We start from the raw sequence: 24,342 nt of genomic DNA on the forward strand, positions 1-24,342 counted from the left end.
TTAAATTAAGACCTAACAACGGAGAACAGTTATTTCTTGGCTGAATTTAACATCAGACTTTCTTGCCAACATTTTTTTCCTTCTACCTCCCATGTTGAATATTTTAACTAATACAATTTGACAATATCTGTTTAATGTATTGTAAGCTGCGTGTTCATTGTAGACTAAAGCTGCTGTGTGGGTTTTGTATGTATATTACCACATTAGCTTTAGCCATTTAAAAGTATTTTTTTCTATCCTACTCTACTGTATTCTTAAGTACTTTCTAAACAGGAAGTTATTTTAAAAAATGTTCAGGAAGTGCAATAGAGTGAAATAGGGAGATGTATTCCCATGGGGGGGGGGGGGGGGGGGTTAAAACAATATTTGTGATTTCTCAAAGAACGTCAACCACTACAGAAGGGAAATCTCTTTCAGGATACACTCTTCTCATTGTTTTAATGAGTCATTTCCTCCCTGAAGTTCGACAAATGTGACACTAGTTTAGGATTGTGTTCAAGTACAGTATACAGACTGTGGACTGAAAAATTCCTGGAAATATCAGGGGCAACAAACGAATCCAAGGAAAAGATATCTAGTACAAATTATGATGATGATGATGATAATAATACAATTAATTATAATGATACCTTTGTATGTTATATTGCATTTCAAAAAATCTGTATGACTCTCTTGTTAATTTATCCAAACATCCGGCAATAAGGTGATTTGAAGCCTAAAATTTCTTAAAAATTAAAGTTTTTGAATTGTTTGAGGGTGGTTTAATAATACCCCTTTTACATCACATACCGGGTCGGACCCATTGTATTCACTTTAAACCCAGGTAAGCCATTATACAGAGAGTGACCCAGGTTTAACTCTTCTTACAACCTGGGTCAAATTGCTGGGTTGCTTGACCTGGGTAATAAGGTCTGGTGCTTTCACACTGCACCTTGACCCGGGGTCGACCCAGCAACAACCCGGGTCCAAATCGGGTTATTTTGGCGATGTGAAAGGGTATACTTTACCACCAGGCCAGAGCAGGTAGACCACTTATTCCTCTCACAGATGTTAGACGGCCCATTTTAACAGTCATAGGGGGAAAGATGGGAGTTCTGTTTCACATGGGATGTTGCTATGAACAACCATTCAATATCAACTTCTCATTTATTTACCACCTTCTAAAAGATAATAGATAGTATCTGAATGGTTGCCCATAGAACCATTCCATGTGAAATCAAACTCCCATCTTAGTAAATTTCCCACATTGTGTCCCAACATCAGCTGGAAGACAGCAAAGCTGGCAGAAACCTGGTCAAACATTGAGGTGCACAGTGTGATTACATTTCTGCATCTAAAGGGCACATCAGCTGCTGAACTATATCACCAATTTGTTAAGGTGTATGGCAATAACGTAGTGCAAAAAAGTTTTGGTTTGTTCACTACTTTTGGTTATGGCAGAACAGATGATCACAATGACCAGCGACCAGAAGGCCTAGCATGTTCACCAAAGGCAGTGCACCAAGCTCAAACCTGTTTCCATGGCATGAAGTTTTCACGGTACACCTCGACAAGTTGGCAATGAATCATCATCTGCTGATGTGCCCTTTAGATTTAGAAATCTGATGACACTATTTACCTCAATGTTTGACCATGTTTCCACCAGTCTTGTCATCTTACAGCCGATGTTGGGACATTATGACTGATATGAGTCATAGTCTAATGGCTGTGAGGGAAGCAGGGGTCTACCTGCTGTGGCCTAGTGGGAAATTGGAATGATATGTAGAACATTACACACATGATCGATCTTGGTACCTTACTCTTTGAACCACCCTTGTGCCTAAGTCTAAGTCTAAGTCTTGGCACCACACCTTGAAACAGATGTACAAAAAAGACCCAGTGCTTTTCCAGATCGCACTAGAAGACAGTTTTGAGAGTTTCATAATGTTTATTTCATTTCATAATTAGTTAATGATATCTAACAGCTTATCCCGCTGTCTGCAACAGAAATACAAACATAAAAATTACAATTTGAATGTTTAAATTCAAACTCTGCACAGAGCTCCAGTTGTCACAGTGTTTTGTACGAAGCACAAGTATGTCTGTATAATTAAACAGCAATGTGGAATATCTTGGATCGCTCTGATTGTTACCTGTCTCTCATCATCATCATAGTAATACAGTGCATGTCATATATGAGGAGAACACGTGCCAACGCATAAACATTTTCTATCATCCCATTGGTAGCATTGAAAACTTGAGATGGAAGTATATCCTAATGAACAGTACGACATTCAAAGATCTTCCGATAGAGATTCCGAAAGTACCATGGCAGCATTGATGTTTTCTGAGCTCTTTGTTTCAGTGTCAGCATCAATGAATGGCACTGCTGGACCATTGTTGGACTCACATGGACAGCAGCCTTCTTCTGCAATTTTTTCTTCCTGATTTTCCAAAGACGTGTGGAAATCTAGTACCAATACCACAAATCGATACAGCTGCAGCATCACAACAAGAGTGTTCTTTGCAGCAAAAAATACCAACATATGGTTAATCACGTGGAAATAGGCCATAAGAATTATCCGGCATATAAGAAATGGACCATCTTGAATCAGTAGACTGATGCCAATGTTCCAGAGATCGGCACTGTATCGGCAGACCAATAAACATAAGTGTCTTTTGGTTGATGATCCCTGCTGGCACCCAATATTTTTCACTACAGATAGAAAAAAAAATGAATTAAAAGACATTGTAAAACAAAAAAATGTGATTAATCACCTCCTCATATACAATATCATGATATCAGACATCAACACACCGTTACATAAATATGTCCTATCTGATATCTTGAGTTTTTTTATTTATTTTTTTATTTAGGAAACTACATCCAATAAACAGTTTTGACAGTATAGAGCAAAGGTTCCCATCAATGGTCCTCCACCCAAGAATGGATATTATTAAACCTGGACTGATGGACTATTGAGGACTGAGGTAGGGAAACACTTGCCCAATTTTACCTAAACTTGGATGGTTAATATCTTTAGTTCTCAGCTTGTGATTGTGTGTGTGGTTACTACATGTTGGCCATTCTGCTATGTGATCTTGCAATGCAAGGTACAGTATATTGAGGGTAGATGCAAGGGAATATGGTCACTAGGTCTACAAGCATTAAGTCGACAAGCATTAGGTCGACACAATCATTAGGTCGACATGGGGAAGGTCGACAGTCAAAGGGTCGACATGGGGTTTTCCTCTTTCTTCTTTTTTGAGCCGACATGTGCCGAAAGGCTGTATTTTAATGTCCTACCATCCACTAGTGCATTGTGGGAGAATAAAATAGTGTGCTGAGCGCACCAAAGCACCGAGCCCAAAGCATGGCGAGTGCAACGACATTCATGACAAAAAAGTGAAAAACCCCATGTCGACCTTTTGACTGTCCACCTTCCCCATGTCGACCTAATGCTTGTATCCACCTAATGACCCTGTCGACCTAACCCATGTCGACATTCAATCATGTCAACCTTCATGCATGTCGACCTAGTGTGTCAACCTAATGCTTGTAGATCTAGTTGCTGTCTATCCTGCCCCCAGGCCTACCCCTCATGGTGAGCATGGAGCTTTGTAACCTTTGCAGTGCGTCAACGATGGCTGCCTCATCTGGTGCACTTGTGGTTGAGATACATGGACCTGAATATACACTGAAATCACCCATTTTGGGTAATTTCTTAATGGGGTAATCTATTCCACCCAGGGTAATCCTACGCAGAGCGCTTAAAATGGATGCCGCACCTGGTACCTTGTCATGGTGGAGTACACAACCCATGGAAGTTATTATCCAAATATGCTGCACCACTCCTGCATTATGCTTACTGTGTGCTCAAGGGTTTCTTTTGTCTGTGACTTGTCTGTTACTGTACCACAGTTCTGTATTATGTGCATTGTTATAATGTCTGTAAAGCGCCTTGAGTCCTGTTGGAGAAAGTGCGCTATATAAATCAAACTTACTTACTTACTTACTATCCTATGATCCATACCCCATGTATGAGGACTAGGAATGTGCGTCGGACACTTTTTGGGTGTTGTGTTTTGGTTATTAGTAGTAAATGGATTCACAAAAGTCATATACACTGTAACGTTTTTTTTATTATCTAGAAACTCCATGGTAAACCGAACAGATACCTCACACCACTTTAATATTTTACTAGTGGCTGCTTTTCACTGACTAGATTTTATCTGTAAATCAGGCTGTATATGAAGGACAATAAACGAGTAGAGTACAGACAAGGTAGATACACAAAGTTGTCCAAATTAAACAGACAACAAATTGTACACGCAATAGTTAACTAGGCTAGCAATAAAATAATCAGCAGTAAACACTACAGCACAAATACACATTAAGCAATAATCATGCACTGCACAGATGATAATCAGAAAAGTAACAGAAAAAAAGTAAATGTGAGCACAATATAATAACTAGAGATGAGCGGGTCCGGATTCCCGAGATCCGACAGATCCGAATATCGGGGATCCGGGCCAGATCCGAGCCGGCTCGGGATTTCCCGCCTGAATTCCGGACCAATAACGAGGCCGAACGTCATCAATGTCGGATTCTCGCGGGAGCGGGATCTTATAAAAGACGCACGCGCGCCCCGCCATCTTCACTCCAATCTTGGAGAGGGAAGAGGGTGGTTGGGAAGCTCTGTGTGCTCCGTGCTGTGCTCTGTGCCATGTGCTCTGTGACCTGACCTGTGCCCTCACTGCCCTGTGCTGTGCTCCGTGCTGTGCTGTGCTCCGTGACCTGCCCTCACTGCCCTGTGCTGTGCTCCGTGCCATGTGCTCCCTGCTGTGCTGTGCTCCGTGACCTGCCCTCACTGCCCTGTGTTGTAGACTTGAGAGTCAGTGACTGTTTATAGGCCTGAGCCCTGTAGTGTGATTTAACTAACTAGGTGCTGCAGTGCTCACACGCAGGGGCTGCAGTGTCCACTGTCCAGGGGCTGTCCTGTGGCCCGTGCCCTGTTGTGATTTATTTAGCCCTAAGCCCTGTGTTGTGATTTATTTAGCCCTGAATTCTGTGTTTTTTGTGACTTAACTAACTAACTCAGTGCTGCAGTGCTCACACGCAGGGGCTGCAGTGCTGCTGAGTAGTACACTGTGTACAGGGGCTGCAGTAATACAAGGGGCTGTGTCCAGTGTGACGGCCTATATCTTATCCATTGTCCAGTGTTACGAGTCACTCACGACATATATCCTGTGTCCTGTGTGACGACATATATCCTGTGTCCAGCGTGACATATATCCATTGTCCAGTGTGACGACATATATCCTGTGTCCACTGTGACGACATATATCCAGTGTCCAGTGTGACGACATATATCCTGTGTCCAGTGTGACGTCATATATCCTGTGTCCAGTGTGATGACATATATCCTGTGTCCAGTGTGACGACATATATCCTGTGTCCAGCGTGACATATATCCATTGTCCAGTGTGACGACATATATCCTGTGTCCTGTGTGACGGCATATATCCTGTGTCCACTGTGACGACATATATCCTGTGTCCAGTGTGACGACATATATCCTGTGTCCAGTGTGACGACATATATCCTGTGTCCAGCGTGACATATATCCATTGTCCAGTGTGACGACATATATCCTGTGTCCAGTGTGACGACATATATCCAGTGTCCAGTGTGACGACATATATCCTGTGTCCAGTGTGACGACATATATCCATTGTCCAGTGTGACGACATATATCCTGTGTCCAGTGTGACGACATATATCCTGTGTCCAGTGTGACGACATATATCCTGTGTCCAGCGTGACATATATCCATTGTCCAGTGTGACGACATATATCCTGTGTCCAGTGTGACGACATATATCCAGTGGCCAGTGTGACGACAATATATCCTGTGTCCAGTGTCACAAGTCACAACATATATCCTGTGTCCAGTGTGACATGTAATGTGTGCCGGCATATATCCTGTGTCCAGCGTGACATATATCCATTGTCCAGTGTGATGACATATATCCATTGTCCAGTGTGACGACATATATCCTGTGTCCAGTGTGACGACATATATCCTGTGTCCAGTGTGACGACATATATCCTGTGTCCAGTGTGACGACATATATCCTGTGTCCAGTGTGACGACATATATCCTGTGTCCAGTGTGACGACATATATCCAGTGGCCAGTGTGACGACAATATATCCTGTGTCCAGTGTCACAAGTCACAACATATATCCTGTGTCCAGTGTGACATGTAATGTGTGCCGGCATATATCCTGTGTCCAGCGTGACATATATCCATTGTCCAGTGTGATGACATATATCCATTGTCCAGTGTGACGACATATATCCTGTGTCCAGTGTGACGACATATATCCATTGTCCAGTGTGACGACATATATCCTGTGTCCAGTGTGACGACATATATCCTGTGTCCAGTGTGACGACATATATCCTGTGTCCAGCGTGACATATATCCATTGTCCAGTGTGACGACATATATCCTGTGTCCAGTGTGACGACATATATCCAGTGGCCAGTGTGACGACAATATATCCTGTGTCCAGTGTCACAAGTCACAACATATATCCTGTGTCCAGTGTGACATGTAATGTGTGCCGGCATATATCCTGTGTCCAGCGTGACATATATCCATTGTCCAGTGTGATGACATATATCCATTGTCCAGTGTGACGACATATATCCTGTGTCCAGTGTGACGACATATATCCTGTGTCCAGTGTGACGACATATATCCTGTGTCCAGTGTGACGACATATATCCTGTGTCCAGTGTGACGACATATATCCTGTGTCCAGTGTGACGACATATATCCAGTGGCCAGTGTGACGACAATATATCCTGTGTCCAGTGTCACAAGTCACAACATATATCCTGTGTCCAGTGTGACATGTAATGTGTGCCGGCATATATCCTGTGTCCAGCGTGACATATATCCATTGTCCAGTGTGACGACATATATCCTGTGTCCAGTGTGACGACATATATCCTGTGTCCAGTGTGAAGACATATATCCTGTGTCCAGTGTGACGACATATATCCTGTGTCCAGCGTGACATATATCCATTGTCCAGTGTGACGACATATATCCTGTGTCCAGTGTGACGACATATATCCAGTGGCCAGTGTGACGACAATATATCCTGTGTCCAGTGTGACGACAATATATCCTGTGTCCAGTGTGACGACATATATCCTGTGTCCAGTGTGACGACATATATCCTGTGTCCAGTGTGACGACATATATCCTGTGTCCAGCGTGACATATATCCATTGTCCAGTGTGACGACATATATCCTGTGTCCAGTGTGACGACATATATCCAGTGGCCAGTGTGACGACAATATATCCTGTGTCCAGTGTGACGACAATATATCCTGTGTCCAGTGTCACAACATATATCCTGTGTCCAGTGTGACATGTAATGTGTGCCGGCATATATCCTGTGTCCAGCGTGATATATATCCTGTGTCCAGTGTGACGACATATATCCTGTGTCCAGTGTGACGACATATATCCTGTGTCCAGTGTGACGACATATATCCTGTGTCCAGTGTGACGACATATATCCAGTGTCCAGTGTGACGACATATATCCTGTGTCCAGTGTGACGACATATATCCTGTGTCCAGTGTGACGACATATATCCAGTGGCCAGTGTGACGACAATATATCCTGTGTCCAGTGTGACCACATATATCCTGTGTCCAGTGTGACGACATATATCCTGTGTCCAGCGTGACATATATCCATTGTCCAGTGTGACGACATATATCCTGTGTCCAGTGTGATGACATATATCCTGTGTCCAGTGTGACGACATATATCCTGTGTCCAGCGTGACATATATCCATTGTCCAGTGTGACGACATATATCATACATTTTTAAATCTTTGATGGATGAATGGTGGGGAGATGGGTGGTTTCTTTCTCCACATCATCTATTATGGATGAAAATATGTCCTCATGGACATCCATGGTCTCATCCATTCCTATTGTACTTCTTTTTTGGATGGGATGTCCCGGATGGATGGCTGGGTGAAAGGGCCCCAGCAAATCTTTTACTTGCACCTATTTCTGCCTCATTTGTTGGCTGTTTGTAGCGTCCTGATATTTTACCTCTTTGATGGATGAATGGTGGGGAGATGGGTGATTTCTTTCTCCACATCATCCATTATGGATGAAAATATGTCCTCATGGACATCCATGGTCTCATCCATTCCTATCGTACTTCTTTTTTGGATGGGATGTCCCGGATGGATGGCTGGGTGGGAGGGCCCCAGCAAATCTTTTACTTGCACCTATTTCTGCGTCATTTGTTGGCTGTTTGTAGCGTCCTGATTTTTTACCTCTTTGATGGATGAATGGTGGGGAGATGGGTGATTTCTTTCTCCACATCATCCATTATGGATGAAAAATATGTCCTCATGGACATCCACGGTCTCATCCATTCCTATCGTACTTCTTTTTTGGATGGGATGTCCCGGATGGATGGCTGGGTGGCAGGGCCCCAGCAATTCTTTTACTTGCACCTCTTTCTGCGTCATTTGTTGGCTCTTTGTAGCTTCATAAATTTTTAAATCTTTGATGGATGAATGGTGGGGAGATGGGTGATTCGCTCTCCACCCCATCCATAATGGATGAAAACATGTCCTCAGGGACATCCATGGTCTTATCCATTCCTAGACCGAGTGCGTGGCTTCGGGAGGAACACACGTGATTTGGTGAAGTGGTGAGGGAGGTAAGGGAAAACACACCTAGCCAGCCAGCTCAAACAAATTAACCTTAGCGGTGAATTGGGTGACAGATGTCGCAGACAAATTGACCCTACTACCTAGATAGCGGTCTATAAGGGTAGACTATATAGGGATCTCCTAACCTGGGGTCCTAGAGAGGTGGAGGCCACCAATTACCCCATCCCTGCCACCAATTACCCCACCCCCCTCCACCCATTAGGTGATGGATGAGGAGGCAACTGGTAATGCTCCCAGCATTCAGAAACCACGTGACCTCACGCCAGATAGGGGTCTTGTTAGATATTAAACTGATCTAATCAGATACTAACTTGCAGACTAAATAAGTGCTGCACGAAACGCCCACTGCTCCTTGGCTGAACATGAGGAAGAGTGCACAATCAAGCCAAACAGGGGTTTTGGTACTTGATTGGATCTTCTACCAGAGGAGCGCAGCTACTAGTATAGCTTTGAATGAAGATCGGTCCTTCTCTATTGGGGAAGAATATATGTCATCAGTGACATCCAGAGTATTTATCCTCCTTTTGGGATAGTATGGATGGATTGATAAATGTTTGGGAAGAAGTAGTCCCAACAGCTGCTGATGGTCAGCGTACTAGACCAAGTGCGTGGCTTCGGGAGGAACACATGTAAAGTGGAGTATTGGAGGCTGACTAAGCCTTGGCTGGCTATAGAAATCTGGCTTTAGAAATTTTGTCAGAATTCAAAGTAGGAAGATTCTAAGTAGGAATATACAACCGCACACTGTCGCCTAGACTTAGCCTGGACTTGCTGTGACATAACTCCCGTCTTATTCTCTTCTCATTGCAGGTAAAATTCCATTCATGCAACAGTCATATTTGAACTAGCATCACTGTGATTAGTATACTGCTTTGTCCTAGGTAAAATTCCATTCATGCAACAGTCATATTTGAACTAGCATCACTGTGATTAGTATACTGCTTTGTCCTAGGTAAAATTCCATTCATGCAACAGTCATATTTGAACTAGCATCACTGTGATTAGTATACTGCTTTGTCCTAGGTAAAATTCCATTCATGCAACAGTCATATTTGAACTAGCATCACTGTGATTAGTATACTGCTTTGTCCTAGGTAAAATTCCATTCATGCAACAGTCATATTTGAACTAGCATCACTGTGATTAGTATACTGCTTTGTCCTAGGTAAAATTCCATTCATGCAACAGTCATATTTGAACTAGCATCACTGTGATTAGTATACTGCTTTGTCCTAGGTAAAATTCCATTCATGCAACAGTCATATTTGAACTAGCATCACTGTGATTAGTATACTGCTTTGTCCTAGGTAAAATTCCATTCATGCAACAGTCATATTTGAACTAGCATCACTGTGATTAGTATACTGCTTTGTCCTAGGTAAATGTACAAATTTATTTTTAAAATTAGATAGTGACTTAAAATGGACTAGTGACTTGGACATGGTCTGTAACATCTCACCATTTGCTTATCTCAGTTTTATTGCTCACTTTCTCTAGTGGGAGAGGGGCATTGGGTGCGGTCTTAATTACTGAAGTTAGAAACAGCTTTTACAGATCTACTTATAAGAGTATTGGAGGCTGACTAAGCCTTGGCTGGCTATAGAAATCTGGCTTTAGAAATTTTGTCAGAATTCAAAGTAGGAAGATTCTAAGTAGGAATATACAACCGCACACTGTCGCCTAGACTTAGCCTGGACTTAAACTGGACAGAAACTGAAGGAAACTACAATCAACACAAGTGCAACTCTTAACTGCTAAAACTTTGAATATTACTCTTTCTGCTTGCATTTGCACTGTCTGTTTTAAAAATGCACAGCTGTACCTCTAATGACTTTAGCTCTCCTGCTCTTCCATTGATAATAGGTGTCCCCCAACATTTTATTCTTGGCCCTCTTCTTCTCTATCTCTACATGTCCTCCCTGGGTGAGCTTATTTGCTCACTTAACTTTTACTACCACCTCTATGCTGATAATACTAAAATCTACCGATCCTTTCCTGATCTCTCTCCCTCTATCCTCACTCATATCTCCAACTGTCTCTCTGCTGTCTACTCTTGGATGACCCAGCGCTTTTTTAGACTTAAAATATTAAAGACTAAGCTGACCTCTTCCCACCCTCCTGCATAAAACCTGACAATCTCTCAACCTAACCTGTCTAAGCTCACTTCTTCCCCTTCTGTGTCACCCCAGTCTGTCTAACCCTCCCCTTTAGAATGTAAGCTCTCACGAGCAGGGCCCTCTCTCCTTATGTGCCTTTCTTAGAATATATAAACCTCTGCCACCCTGATAATTGCTTCAGTGTCCTGTCCCCTGGTGCAACTATCCATATTAACCATGTACTTGTCCGAAACTGTCTTGTACTGTAATTTGTTATGTGTTTTTGATTATAACTATGCTCTGTAAAGCGCTGCGGAATCTGTGTGCGCTATATAAGAAACTGTTAATAAATAAATAATAAATAATAAATAAATAAAGTGGTGAAGTGGTGAGGGAGGAAATGGAACGCACGCCTAGCCTGTCTGATCAAGTTTGATAAGGAGGTAACTTCACAAACCACGTGACCTCACGCCAGATAGGGGTCTTGTTAGATATTAAACTGATCCAATCAGATACTACCTTGCAGACACAGTCAATGCTGCACCAAACACCCACTGTTCCTTAGCTGCACATGCCAAACTGCAAAATCAATCCACATTGGGCTCTTGGTACTTGTGTGGAGGTTCTAACAGGGGAGCGCAGCTACAAGGGGGGGGGGGTTATTAAACTGCCACCCTGTCTGCCCCTGTAGTGCTGCTCTGCTTCCAACATGTGCCAGGTTGGAAGTGTAAGGTCCACATGTATGTGATGCCCACTGCTGTCGCCTAGCTTAGTCATCCAGCTACCTCGGGATAACCTTATGGCCCTACTACAGTATATGAAAACGATTTTGTGAGCTGTGAAGTGATCAAAATTGTCTAGAAATGAGTGGAAACTAATGTTATTGAGCTTAATAACACTTTAGGGGCAAAAACAGGCCCGAAAACTATTATTTTAGCAATTTTTAGCATTTTTCCAAATAAATCCAGATCCAAAACCAAAACCCGCAAGGGTGGTTTTGCCAAAACCAATCCAGATCCAAAACATGAAGGGAGATCCAGATCCAAAACCAAAACCCGAAAAAGTGGCCGCCGCACATCTCTAATAATAACGCATCATAAACACGGCTCACATAGGGGTCGATTCAGACTTGTTCAGTACGGGCCAAATTCGGGCCCATCTCCGATGTTCAGGGTTTGCACAAATATGCGTTTGGTGGGGCGGCAGGTGGCATTTACCCGTTCGTTAGGCTGCGACAAAGGGGTAACTCTGGGAGGCAATGGAGTCATCTGCCGCCGGGCTCCTGCTCCCAAGGGGGCACCTCTCCTCCCCTGCGAGTTTGAATCAGTTAATTGAATGCCATCCATATAGTTTCTGTGGCTGACTCTCACTCCTAACATCATTTTTGCAAATGTCACACCCTGTATTAGAACGCATGACCTGTCTTACTGGAGACAGACACCTTACTGATTGAGCTATTTGGGGGGCACTAATATTAATCTTGCCTCCGGGCAACAGGGATGAACTTACGTCACTAAGGGTGGGATGTATTAATATACATTGCCGCCCCTTGCCGCAGCGATGCTAGCGCATATGTATTAACATAGGTGCCTAGCATCGCAAAGCTGTGATGGTGGCCCCACATGATACCTGTGATGTGGTGTGTGGGCGGGTCTCCGTCACATCCCGGCTCAGCGGCTGTCTCCGGCACCTCCTCCTCCCCCTGAAGCCAGAAGGACATCCGGCTGTGACATACTGCTAGGGGGAGGAGGAGTTTCACAGAGGAAGGGGAGGGTGGTAGCAGTCTGCAGCGGGCGGGGTATCACCACCCAAAGGTGGCAATACCCTGCCTTGCGAAGATGCGGTGGCTGTGTAATAGTACATTTTATTTTTCCCTTAGTACATCCCGCCCTGAATATACAGAGCCTAGCGAACAGGTCTGAATTAGACCTGTAATCCCCAGGGTGGCCAGTACAGTCTCCTTTACCACCCACAAAAATTTGCTCACAGTTAATATTTTTCCTATTATTTAAGCGTCATATGGAAATAATACTTACCAGCCAGGTCAAGTGGGAACTGTAACATACTCCAAGTCCATACAGCGAGGATAGTATAAACCAAAATTTTGTTCGTTCTGAAAAGTAAAACACATGTTTTTGATATGATATTGCCAAATAGAAATATACAGTACTCAGGCATTTCATCACTGTAAGCACTGTTACAAAGCGGTGTCATTTTGACTGCATAAGAACAGCATGGCAGATCAGTCCTAAGCATTATGTTTGTACCTGGTAATGTAAAGGAAATGTAGCAGTTATATTCATATAGAGAACATTTTACTCTTGGACTCATTTCCAGTTCAGGTCCCGCTCCTAACTTGATTTACCGTAACCTGGCTCCTGCTCCCCCCATCTCCTCTTCTGCTGAGCTGCAGCCTGGAGGTCCCGGAGCACAGGCTTCTTCAACTCAGGATGCAGATGGCCAATTAAAATGATGCACCGGCTGGTGAGCCAATCAGAGCACGCGTACTGGCAGCCGCTCTGATTGGCTGCCGGTATGCGGGCTGTGATTTGGCTCAAAAGCCAGTGCAGCATTTTTTTTGACCATCAGCATCCTGAGTTGAAGAAGCCTGCGCTCCGGGACTTGCTTTGTTCAGCGCACTGAGCGCCAGCCCTTCCAGAGGCTAGGGGGTAGGACAGCTGTACCCACAGCACCCCCCTATTGGTGGCCCTGGTGGAGGGAAATGTATCCTATCAAACAGTTTCTGACTGCCATTTTACAGGCTATTTTATGGTGTGTACACACGGTGAGATTCCCTTGCTATTCAAATTAAGATTTGAGTGCTATGCAATCTTTGCTTGCTCTGTACTATTTACATACAATTCATACAATCTGCATTAGATTTGCACTATATAGTCATTGCAGCTCTGTCTATCTAGGTTTCACTTTGTGCTGTCCCGGTAGCGCGCATTGGGATTGCAAGGTAAAAAACCTGTGCAATCTGCATGCGATCTGCATACGATTTTGACTATATAGTCAAAATCTAATGTCAAATCTCACCGTGTATACACAGAATTAGAAAAATGGCAGAAGCTGATTGGCCGGTATTCTATACTGTAGCTCTCCAAGGTTTGATACTCTTCCTGCTGGATATGCCAACGGACCATCTTATGCTTTTTTCCCCACCAGTGGTACTTATGGCAAATCCAGTGGCTCATCCTGCCTCTAGTTTTCTGTATCACAACGTATTGCAAGAATTTCCATGGCAAGATCTATTACAAATATGGTTTTCAAGAAAAACAACTGGTCATAAAAAATGATTTCCAGAGTCTAATCTGAAAAATAGCTTATGAGCATTTTGACATATTTCTAAATAGTCAAGTTTTATTTCACTTTCCTGGTTTGTGTATTGAGTCCTTTTAAAGAATAAAATGTCTTTGTACATAAACCCTTTAACAAATGATGAAAAACAGCCTCTTTGCTTAACATCAAACAATACTGTACTGGTAACAAAACGTTTTATATTTAAATTTATAGTTTTTCTTCATTTCTCATTTTCGAGGGTGATTTAGTAAAATAATTCTGGTTGTTTTATATTTACTGTGAACTTGAAGTTTAGTCCAGTATAATATTGACTAAATGGTAAAATATATTTGGATTACAGTCTTTACTGTCAGGAATAGTTTGTTGTCATAAAATCCAATCAGGGATGGGGTCTTTATCGAAGCAGCCATTATGTATTTTGTTCTCCCCAGGCTATTATCCCCTTATTACCCAAAGTAGAGGAAGTAAAATGAATATAATTTGCAAAAACAAATTACTGAAGATACTTTATTATTACATTTCCTTCACAACAGGTAATAAGTAAACAATTTAACTGCAAGTAATTCTACAGTATCTACAGTGCATCCGGAAAGTATTCACAGCGATGCACTTTTCCCAAATTTTGTTATGTTACAGACTTATTCCAAAATGGAATAAATACATTTTTCCCCTCAAAATTCTTCACACAATAGCCATCAATGAAAAACATAAAAAAAGTTTTTTGGGGATTTTTACAAATTTATTAAAGATAAAAAAACAGCATTTTGCATTTGGCACCATTGGCAGCAATTACAGCCTCAAGTATTTTTGAATATGATGCCACAAGCTTTGTATATCTATCTTTGGCAGTTTCACCCAACGTTCCTTGCAGCACCTCTCAAGCTCCATCTGGTTGGATGGGAAGCATCGGTGCACAGCCATTTTCAGATCTCTCCAGAGAGGTTCAATTGGATTCAAGTCAGGACTGGGCCACTGAAGGACATTGATAGAGTTGTCCTGAAGCCACTCCTTTGATATCTCGTCTATGTGGTTAGTGTCATTGTCCTGCTGAAAGATGAACCGTCGCCCCAGTCTGAGGTCAAGAGCGCTCTGGAGCAGGTTTTCATCCAGGATGTCTCAATACATTGCTGAATTCATCTGTCCCTTTATTCAAACTCAGAGCATTACTAGTGTGATGACTTGGGGTGGTTGGTATTTGCTGGTCTGGGGGATCCCAAGCTCTGGATTTGAACCTTGGGGCTGACAGGGACCCACCTGATAAGGCCACCTGGTTTTGGTCGGTAATATTTTCGTCCAGAATTATTCCATGACCATCAATATTGCTCCATGAGAATTGTAGAGTTTTTTTATAATTGTTCTGATTAGCAGTGTTCTTCGTAATTTTCTTTGTTTGATACAAGTAAGTTTTGTCAGGGGTTTGGAGCACAAAGTTACCACCCAAACACCATCAGGGGCCAGACCTACCTCAATCTTGGCAATTTAGACTAAAAATTAACGAGTCACAGATTGTGCTAATTTTTTTCTACTAATTTTCTGAAGATATATTTTATTTAGGCACTGCTTGTTATTGGCTGGTCTCACCATGTGAATGCTGGTCATTCTATTCCACAAGCTTTGTGATTGCACATGCTACAACTTGAGTACCCACCATTGGTTTCCCCAATGGAACTGTATGCCCAAGCTTAGCAGTGTACTTGTACACTCTGCTATGAGACCCACTAAATGTCAGATATGCCCCAGGAATAATTTAGTTGTTTTATTTTTATATATTAGCCCAAATAAGTGGATTTTGGAACTTAGGCCCTTATTCTGATCTGATTGCAGTACAAATTTGTTTGGAAAATGGGCAAAACCATGTGCACTGCAGGTGGGGCAGATGTAACTTGTGCAGAGAGAGTTAAATTTGGGTGGAGTGTGTTGAAACTGAAATCTAAATTGCAGTGTAAAAATAATGCAGCCAGTATTTACCCTGCACAAAAAAAAAATAACTCACCCAAATCTAACTCTCTCCGCACATGTTACATCTGCCCCACCTGCAGTGCACATGGTTTTGCCCATTTTACAAATTTGTACTGCGATCAGATCTGAATAAAGGCCTTAAGGTGCCCATACATGTTACAATTATTGTATACAATATTGTATACAATATCGCATCTCGTCGCATCTCGGTTTTGCGATGAGATGAGATCTAGTAAAAAAAGTATGTGCAGTACTTTTTGTACTATATCTCATCTCATTGCAAAACCGAGATGCGATGAGATGCGATATTGTATACAATAATTGTAACGTGTATGGGCACCTTTAGAGTGCTTAACAATTCTTTAGCTATTTGCAGTATGCTATTGAATTGTGCCACTAGCAGAGATAAGCAAAAGACTTTGAAAAGATTCAATGAATGTCAGTATACAGTATTGTAACTTATGTTTTATTTTCATCTACGGGGCTTACAAATAATTGAAATCCTAAACATATTGCACAGAGATATTCAAACTTTTTTTCCCTGCAGATCATTGCTGATAAAGGATCATTGTGTAATTTATCTTGTTATATTTTATGCAGGATCTTATGTCCCTATAGTGAACTTCTTGACCTTGTTTAGGAGGACAATTGCCCTTTTTGCTATAACATCAGCTTAATTTTAATACCAGATAAAAAGATAGATATATTAAATGTTTTCCACTTAAACTGATTGCAGAGTCAAGGAAACTCGTCTCTATATATTCCAAACATTTACAAAATGCTGAGGTTTCTGGTACAAAAATTGGCTGGATTTCATTGCAAGAAATGAGTTTATAGAGGTACAGTACATTGAGTCTGATGGATGCAACAAATGCTTGTTAATGTAACTAATATTCTGGGGTGAACTACTCACATTCACAAATACAAGATTTTATCCTGCAAGGTAATATCATTAATTAGACTTTACATAGTAGTCATGATGTCACTTTGTACGATACAGATGACGCCAGCTCCATCAGGTTCCCGCCAGGGGGCGCACGCGCATGAGAGGCTTGCGCACCCCGTGGCAATGGAGCTTGCCCCAGGTCCCTGCCGCCTCCCCTCTCCGCTGCCGCCGTTCCCCCGCACCACCCCGACCCCCCCCCCCCTAACCCTACTTGGAGATGGGCATGGGCAGGATGCCGCTGCCTCGCCGGCGAAGGCTGGGACGCGCATGCGCCCCAGTTTTAATGGAGTCCGTCTCCACCTGTGCTCGCCAGAGGGGAGGTGCTGGCAAGAGCCGGCACTGAACGAGAGGGGCTCCATCTGTACCTTCTCCAACTTTCTCTGGTCTCTCCCCGTGCTCTCACATTGCCTAGCTGGTCAACCAATTCCTCTCCTCCAACATCTTCCTCTCATCATGCCTGCACCTTACCCTACATTCTTCCTTCTCTCTCTCGCTCTATAACTACCATCCTCTTACTCTATTCCCGTATGCATCCAAACGTCTAGAGTGGTTAATGTACCCTTCATCTCTACCCACTCCCTCTAAACTTCATTACAATCTGGCTTTCACTCTATCCAAATCCAATGGGCAATTGTTTACTCTTAAGGGGTGTACACACGTTGCGATTACCTTGCTATTCAATCCTGATTCGATCGTATGGCAAGGCAAATGCATTTCATTTGGACTATATAGTACAGATCTGTACTATATAGTCTCGCTGCAGTCTATTTTTCTATTAAATTTCGATGCCGCGGGCATTAGGATTGAATCCAAATCAAATGCATTCGATTTCTGTTCAATTTTTATTTGATTTTGCTTATGTAAGTAAAAACCAAATAGAAAAATAGACCACATTGAACCGTGTGTTCGGGGTATTACTCAGTGCTGCAGCTGCATTCCACACCTGTGACAACTACTTCTTTCTGCATACTTTCCATTCTATTGTCATTATCTGGGAGAAGTGCTATCAGCACACGTTATGTCCTCCATCTTTCTACTGATTTTATCACACATTTTGCACAACACACCTTCTGGATTTCTCCCATGCTGCTTCCGGCATCAGGAATATTCTCCCAATGTCGATATGACTTGAACACATTTCTCTGACTTTAAACATTTCCTTAAAATAATCCAATTCACTCAAGCCTTCCAAACCCTCCTCTTTGCAGTTTCTATTATCTTCTACGCTCAAATTTGTCACATAAACTAACACCTCTTCCTGCCACAATTGAAGGCAACAAGATATCGTTTCGGGACAAATGATTATTCCTTTATTGCTGACTTGGCAAAATGAGACTTTTCCATCACTGATCACAGTGCACAAAGCAGAGTCAGACCCTGGGGGGGTATTCAATCTTTCCCCGTATTTCCTATTTTGGAAATAAGGGGATTTCACTACTCAATCCAGGCTGGTTTCACCAGAGAAATGGCTGGGATTCACTGCTGCAGACTCAGCTCTTTGAAAAGCTGAATCTGCATTCACAGAAACGGACGTTACATTTTCAAATTAGCAGCCGTTTCAGTGGAAAAAGACATGTATTCGCAGATACATGTATTTTAATTTCAGATTGATTCAGATACTCTGAATTTTTTATTTTTATTTTTTAATAAATGAAATGCGAATTCCATCTATTCTTTGCAGAAATGGCTGCTATTTTCACAATTTTTCGGTGAAACAGAGGCTTTGAATACCCCCTCTATAGGAAAGAGCTGATATTGTCACCTGGAGATGACATTACATAGCAAAGGCAAGCTCTACAATGCTAGTCTGTTTTGGAGCAACTGTATTTAAATTTCAGAAGACCTCCATTCTTATAAGGAACTATGGGAGCACAAATCCCAGTATAACCAAACCTGCTTGTCTCTTCCTGAAACCTACATATTTGCAATAAATTGAAGTGTTTATGTACATATATGCATTTAATGAAATATGTTTTGCAGAATTATACACTGTACCTTACGTTAGCTCCTTCCATGGTCTCACTAGTGAATTCTAAAATGTCTGCTGCAGTTCCCACGAACATGAGAAGAAGCTGAGAGAGCTGGTCACGTGTTATTCCAACACCAATGGGAAGCAACCACCTTCCAATAATCAGAAGCAGCAAAAATGTCTGGTGGAGCCCCAATGTCCATATGGATGGAGAAATTGCATTCAATGAAGCAATAACTTTAGGCTGTATTTAAATAAAGACAGGTTAGTTATAACACCATATTTAATAACACATTACAGTGTTTATGGCTTCTACGTCTCAACTAATTCTGACATAACACAGTTTTTATCTTGCAATAAAGAAACAAATTTTCTGGTAGGAGTTCACCGACCATAATAGTAGGGCACAGGTTCTCAAAGTCAGTCCTCAGGACCCCACACAGTCATACCTGTGTGGGGGAAAAGGGGGCTCGACCTTGAGAAAATGGGGCATGGCCTCGCGAGATGACGCGTCCTCCGGCCACGCCCCATTTTCGCACAGCGTCTATTCTTGGCAGGCCGGGGGGCTCCCAACTGTCCCCCCCACCGCGGGACAATGACGGCCCCGGGCGGGACGCAGGAACGTCCCAGAATATCGGAACGTTCCTGCTGTAAGCGGGACATTTGGGAGGTATGCACAGTGCATGTTTTGCAGGTCTCCTCACAGAATCACAAGTGAATTAATTAGCTCCACCTGTGGATCTTTTAAAATGTGTCACCTGCTGGGTGACCTGGAAAACGTGAACTGTGTGGGGTCCTGTGGAACGAGTTTGAGAACCACTGTAGTAGGGTATTAGGGTATGCGGTCATAATGTTAATAATGCAAATGTTGGCTGTCAAAATATCATCAATGTTACAATATGGAAACATTCAAAATGTCTACACAGATGATATGTCGACAATCTAAGTGTCAACAGATACAGTACAACATGTCAACAACAACATTTCATAACAGTTCCAATGGTATTCAGAGTTACTGTACACAATGTGTAGCTAAAGATTGTGGCACTGTCCTAGCATGCCTGGATTGTGTAGGCAGTCAATGCTTTCCAAGGATGGTTGCGACTTATAGCCCCATAATAGTAGTTAATATAAAAATAAAGATAAAATTGTAAATATAAGCAGTTACTTTATGGAACATTTAAACATTCATTTCATTTTCCAGTGCATTTCTATGGGTTGTTTGTGTCCTTTGAAATACATTGCAGGGGATGTATCCAACCTTATAAAGTAGACAAGGGGAAAAGTTGCCCATAGCAACAAATCAGCTTACAGCTATCATTTTATAGAGTGCTTGTGAGTGTTGTCCTCTGTGGAATGCATCACACATCTCCCTCATTGCCCACATAAATGTAATACTGGTTTTCATGCCATCTCAACTGTCTGAAACTATTGATATGATTATTCAAGATGTCCATTGAGATTTTGCAAATCTTCCCACAGCAGTTTACTGCTCAACCCTCAACAGTTCAGAAGTTGATTTGTGTGGTTGTGGGGGGTCTATGGTTGTGAGAGGTTTGTGGTTGTGGGGGGACTTTTTGTGAGAGGTCTGTGGTTATGAGAGGTCTTTGGTTGTTTTGGGTCTGTGGTTGTAAGCTTTGTGGTTGTGGGGGTCTGTGTTTGTGTGAGGTCTGCGGTTGTGTTGGGTCTGTCGTTGTGTTGTGATTGTGGCTATGAGTGGTCTGTGGAAGTTGGGTCTGTAGTTGTAAGAGGGTTGTGGGGGGAAGGGGTCTGTGGTTGTGTTGGGTCTGCGGTTGTGTTGGGTCTGTGGTTGTGTTGTGATTGTGGCTATGAGTGGTCTGTGGAAGTTGGGTCTGTAGTTGTAAGAGGGTTGTGGGGGGAAGGGGTCTGTGGTTGTGTTGGGTCTGCGGTTGTGAGAGGACTGTGGGTGTGAGAGGTCTGTGGTTGTGTTGGATCTGTGGTTGAGAGAGGTCTCTGGTTGTGTTGGATCTGTGGTGGTGAGAGGTCTGTGGTTGTGAGAGGTCTGTGGTTGTATTACATCTATGGTTGTGAGAGGTCTGTGGGTATGAGAGGTCTGTGGTTGTGTTGGGTCTGTGGTTGTGAGATGTCTGGTTTTTGGTGGTTCTGTGGTTGTGAGAGATCTGTGGTTGTGAGATATCTGTGGTTGTGAGAGATCTGTGGTTGCGAGAGATCTGTGTTTGGGCGAGATCTGGGTTGTGTTGTGGTTGTAGTTGTGAGAGGTCTGCAGGTGTGAGAGGTCGGCAGGTGTGAGAGGTCTGCGGGTATGAGAGGTCTGTGGGTGTGACAGGTCTGTGGTTGTGAGAGGTCTGTGGTTTTGAGAGGTCTTTGGTTGTGAGAGGTCTGTGGTTGTGTTGGGTCTGTGGTTGTGAGAGGTTTGTGGTTGTGAGAGGTCTGTGGTTATGAGAGGTCTGTGGTTGTATTGCATCTATGGTTGTGAGAGGTCTGTGGGTATGAGAGGTCTGTGGTTGTGTTGGGTCTGTGGTTGTGAGATGTCTGGTTTTGTTGGTTCTGTGGTTGTGAGAGATCTGTGGTTGTGAGATATCTGTGGTTGTGAGAGATCTGTGGTTGCGAGAGATCTGTGTTTGGGCGAGATCTGGGTTGTGTTGTGGTTGTAGTTGTGAGAGGTCTGCAGGTGTGAGAGGTCGGCAGGTGTGAGAGGTCTGCGGGTATGAGAGGTCTGTGGGTGTGACAGGTCTGTGGTTGTGAGAGGTCTGTGGTTTTGAGAGGTCTTTGGTTGTGAGAGGTCTTTGGTTGTGTTGGATTTGTGGTTGTGTTGGATCTGAGGTTATGAGAGGTTTGTGGTTGTGTGAGGTCTGTGGTTGTGTTGGGTCTGTGGTTGTGAGAGGTTTGTGGTTGTGAGAGATCTGTGGTTGTGAGAGGTCTGTGGTTGTGAGAGGTATGCTTTTTTATGCTTAATGTTTAAAATGTGAAGCTTTACATAGCAATTTTGACATGAGCAGAATAGCTGACCTACAGATTGTAATGAAAATTTCAAAAAAATTAATCGCTGATCGAGTTCCTCTATAATCATCTTACCTGCAGACAGCAAAAAGCAGAGACTGCAGAAACTATGTACCTGACTAGGGCCTGATTCGGAGATGGGTGTGGTATGCCATTCCGACAGTCGGGATCCATACAGTCATTAGCCCCACATCGGGATCCCGACTGGCGGTGGCTCGATACGCTTACCACCTATTCTATTCTCCCTCTATGGGGTTGTGGACCCCCACAAGGGAGAAATTGACTGCTCTATGGCTAGAACACTAGCTATGCACATGAGCAGTCTGCTGATAATCAGAGAAACACCGATTCTTGTATCCGTCTCTGAATCAGGCCTTCAGAAGATAAAAAACTTAAACCAGTCACATAAAGAGTTACATCTTCTATGGGATTTTTAAGTAAGCGTTTTCCTTTTGTTTCTTAAAACAATAACACAATTTCCTACACTATCTGTCTGCTCTATTAGAATCATCCTTTATCATACATCATTCTTATCCAACTTCCCAGATCAATGTACTAAATAATTCAATAAGTTGGACCACCCAGTAAAGAGGCAATTACTAAACAGTCTGAAGACAGTGAGTATTACAGGCCATAGAGGCCATGGAAGGAGATATATACACTGGAAAATGTGCCAAATTATCCACTCTCATACACTTCCAGTGACCCAAATGATTCGTGCACACATTCTCATATATATTATTTATTCATTAGGATCTGTTTATATAGCAGCAGCGATAAAACAAGAATGGAGATAAACCAATAAACAGAGACGTAAGAGGGGACTGCTTGCAAGTTTACAATCTATAGGGAAATAAGGCTTTTGTACATAAGGCTAAGTGCTACATACTTTATAGGATAATGGCTGAGAATATAAGAAATAGCTTTAGACACTACATGGTGGGCAAGTGATAAGTGGTGGGGGTAAATTATGGTTAGGTTGTGGGTTAGGCATTAAGAAGGAAAAGTTAGCGCTAGTCGCTAAGGGAGTACAGTTAGTGTTAAGAATGAGGGGATATGGTTATGGTTAGGCTGTAGGTAGAGAGGGTTAGGGGGTATGGTGAGAGGCAGGGCCTGATTACCAATAATCTGATCAAGCCGCAGCCCGGAGTGCTGGGATGGTGCCGCTGGGGTTGGGGATGGGAAAAGTATGAATGAGATCCTCCCTAGAAATTGTGGGAGCGCTTCCTGTTGCAATCAGAGCAAGGGTTTGGGTTGGGGAACTGTGGGAGCGGCATGCCTGCTGGGATTGCCAGCATCAACAAGGCAGGGATGACTGGAAGAGATTTAGGGCCTTATTCTGGTTCGGTCGGCCAAACGTACGTACGGTCCGTTTCACCGTACGTTTCCCGTACGCGGACGGTGAGCGTAAGTTCACCCACAAAACATCCGCATATGGACGATCACAAACATCGACAAAGGGGAGTGGCATACACTTGAGCGTACACGGAAGGATCTCCTCTTAGACACCGATAACTGGCGTACAACAGAGCGTACGCCACCGTTTACGGACGTCTCTCGGCCGTTTTCCCACCGACATCTTGCAGCTATCTGAGCGTACGCCACCGTGCACGGACGGCTCTCACCTGTTTTCAATGGAAAACTCAGCGTATGTCACCGATCGTGAGAGTGAGCGTACGTCCGTGCATGGTGGCATACCCTTCACTTATATGGTCCTGCTAATCTAGCCTTTCAACTATGATTAAGGCAATTAAATGAATTATTCTAATTGCTATTCAATTATTGTTTTCTATTACCTCAATTGTCTACCTTAATGGACACCCTAATAAAAATACATTTTAACCCTCATTACATGTATATTTATTATGTTCTAATGTTGCATTTTAATCACTATCTATGTGTCCCCACATTGCTTTTACTTTTAAAATAAAGTTATGTTGGTGTTTGTGTGTATGTACTAAATTATGTCCATAATTAGTTTGTTCAGAATTTTTAACATGTATACCTACCCTGATGTTATGTGTGATGTTTTAATCTAACAACATTAAACATTCATGCATTTTAATGTGTCTAGATGGTTATAAACTAACTACCTTGGCATATATAAGCAGGTGTTAAAATGAATCTTACCTAAAACTAAACCAACCTTTAAATGTAGAGAAGTATAGAAAGATAAGCTTCCAATGTGTTTGTGGGCTGTGTGTGGCTTGCAGGTAGTGAAATAATGGTTTTGACTTAATAGGTTGCAGCATTGCTTATTACATTCAGGTGTATGAGTTTGAGTAGTAATCAGTGTTAATTAGCAGACCCAGCCGTCC

General features: G+C 42.7%; 1 protein-coding gene across 2 annotated transcripts in view; it reads right to left on the reverse strand.

Moving 5' to 3' along the window:
* Positions 1 to 1,332: 1,332 nt before the first annotated feature.
* Positions 1,333 to 24,342, reverse strand: part of TMEM26 (transmembrane protein 26) — a 68,781-nt gene continuing 45,771 nt past the window's right edge. Inside the window, exons 6-8 of one of the 2 annotated variants that reach the window (XM_083149143.1) lie at positions 19,069 to 19,286; positions 12,902 to 12,978; positions 1,333 to 2,695 (exon numbers count right to left, since the gene is read on the reverse strand). In XM_083149143.1, coding sequence (XP_083005269.1) covers positions 2,274 to 2,695; positions 12,902 to 12,978; positions 19,069 to 19,286 — 717 coding nt within the window. In that variant the 3' untranslated portion in view covers positions 1,333 to 2,273. The remainder of the gene's footprint in view (positions 2,696 to 12,901; positions 12,979 to 19,068; positions 19,287 to 24,342) is intronic. The other variant, XM_083149142.1, reaches the window with a different exon arrangement.

The sequence above is a fragment of the Crinia signifera genome, chromosome 6 (assembly GCF_055691185.1).
Source record: "Crinia signifera chromosome 6, ASM5569118v1, whole genome shotgun sequence".
NCBI lineage: Eukaryota > Metazoa > Chordata > Amphibia > Anura > Myobatrachidae > Crinia > Crinia signifera.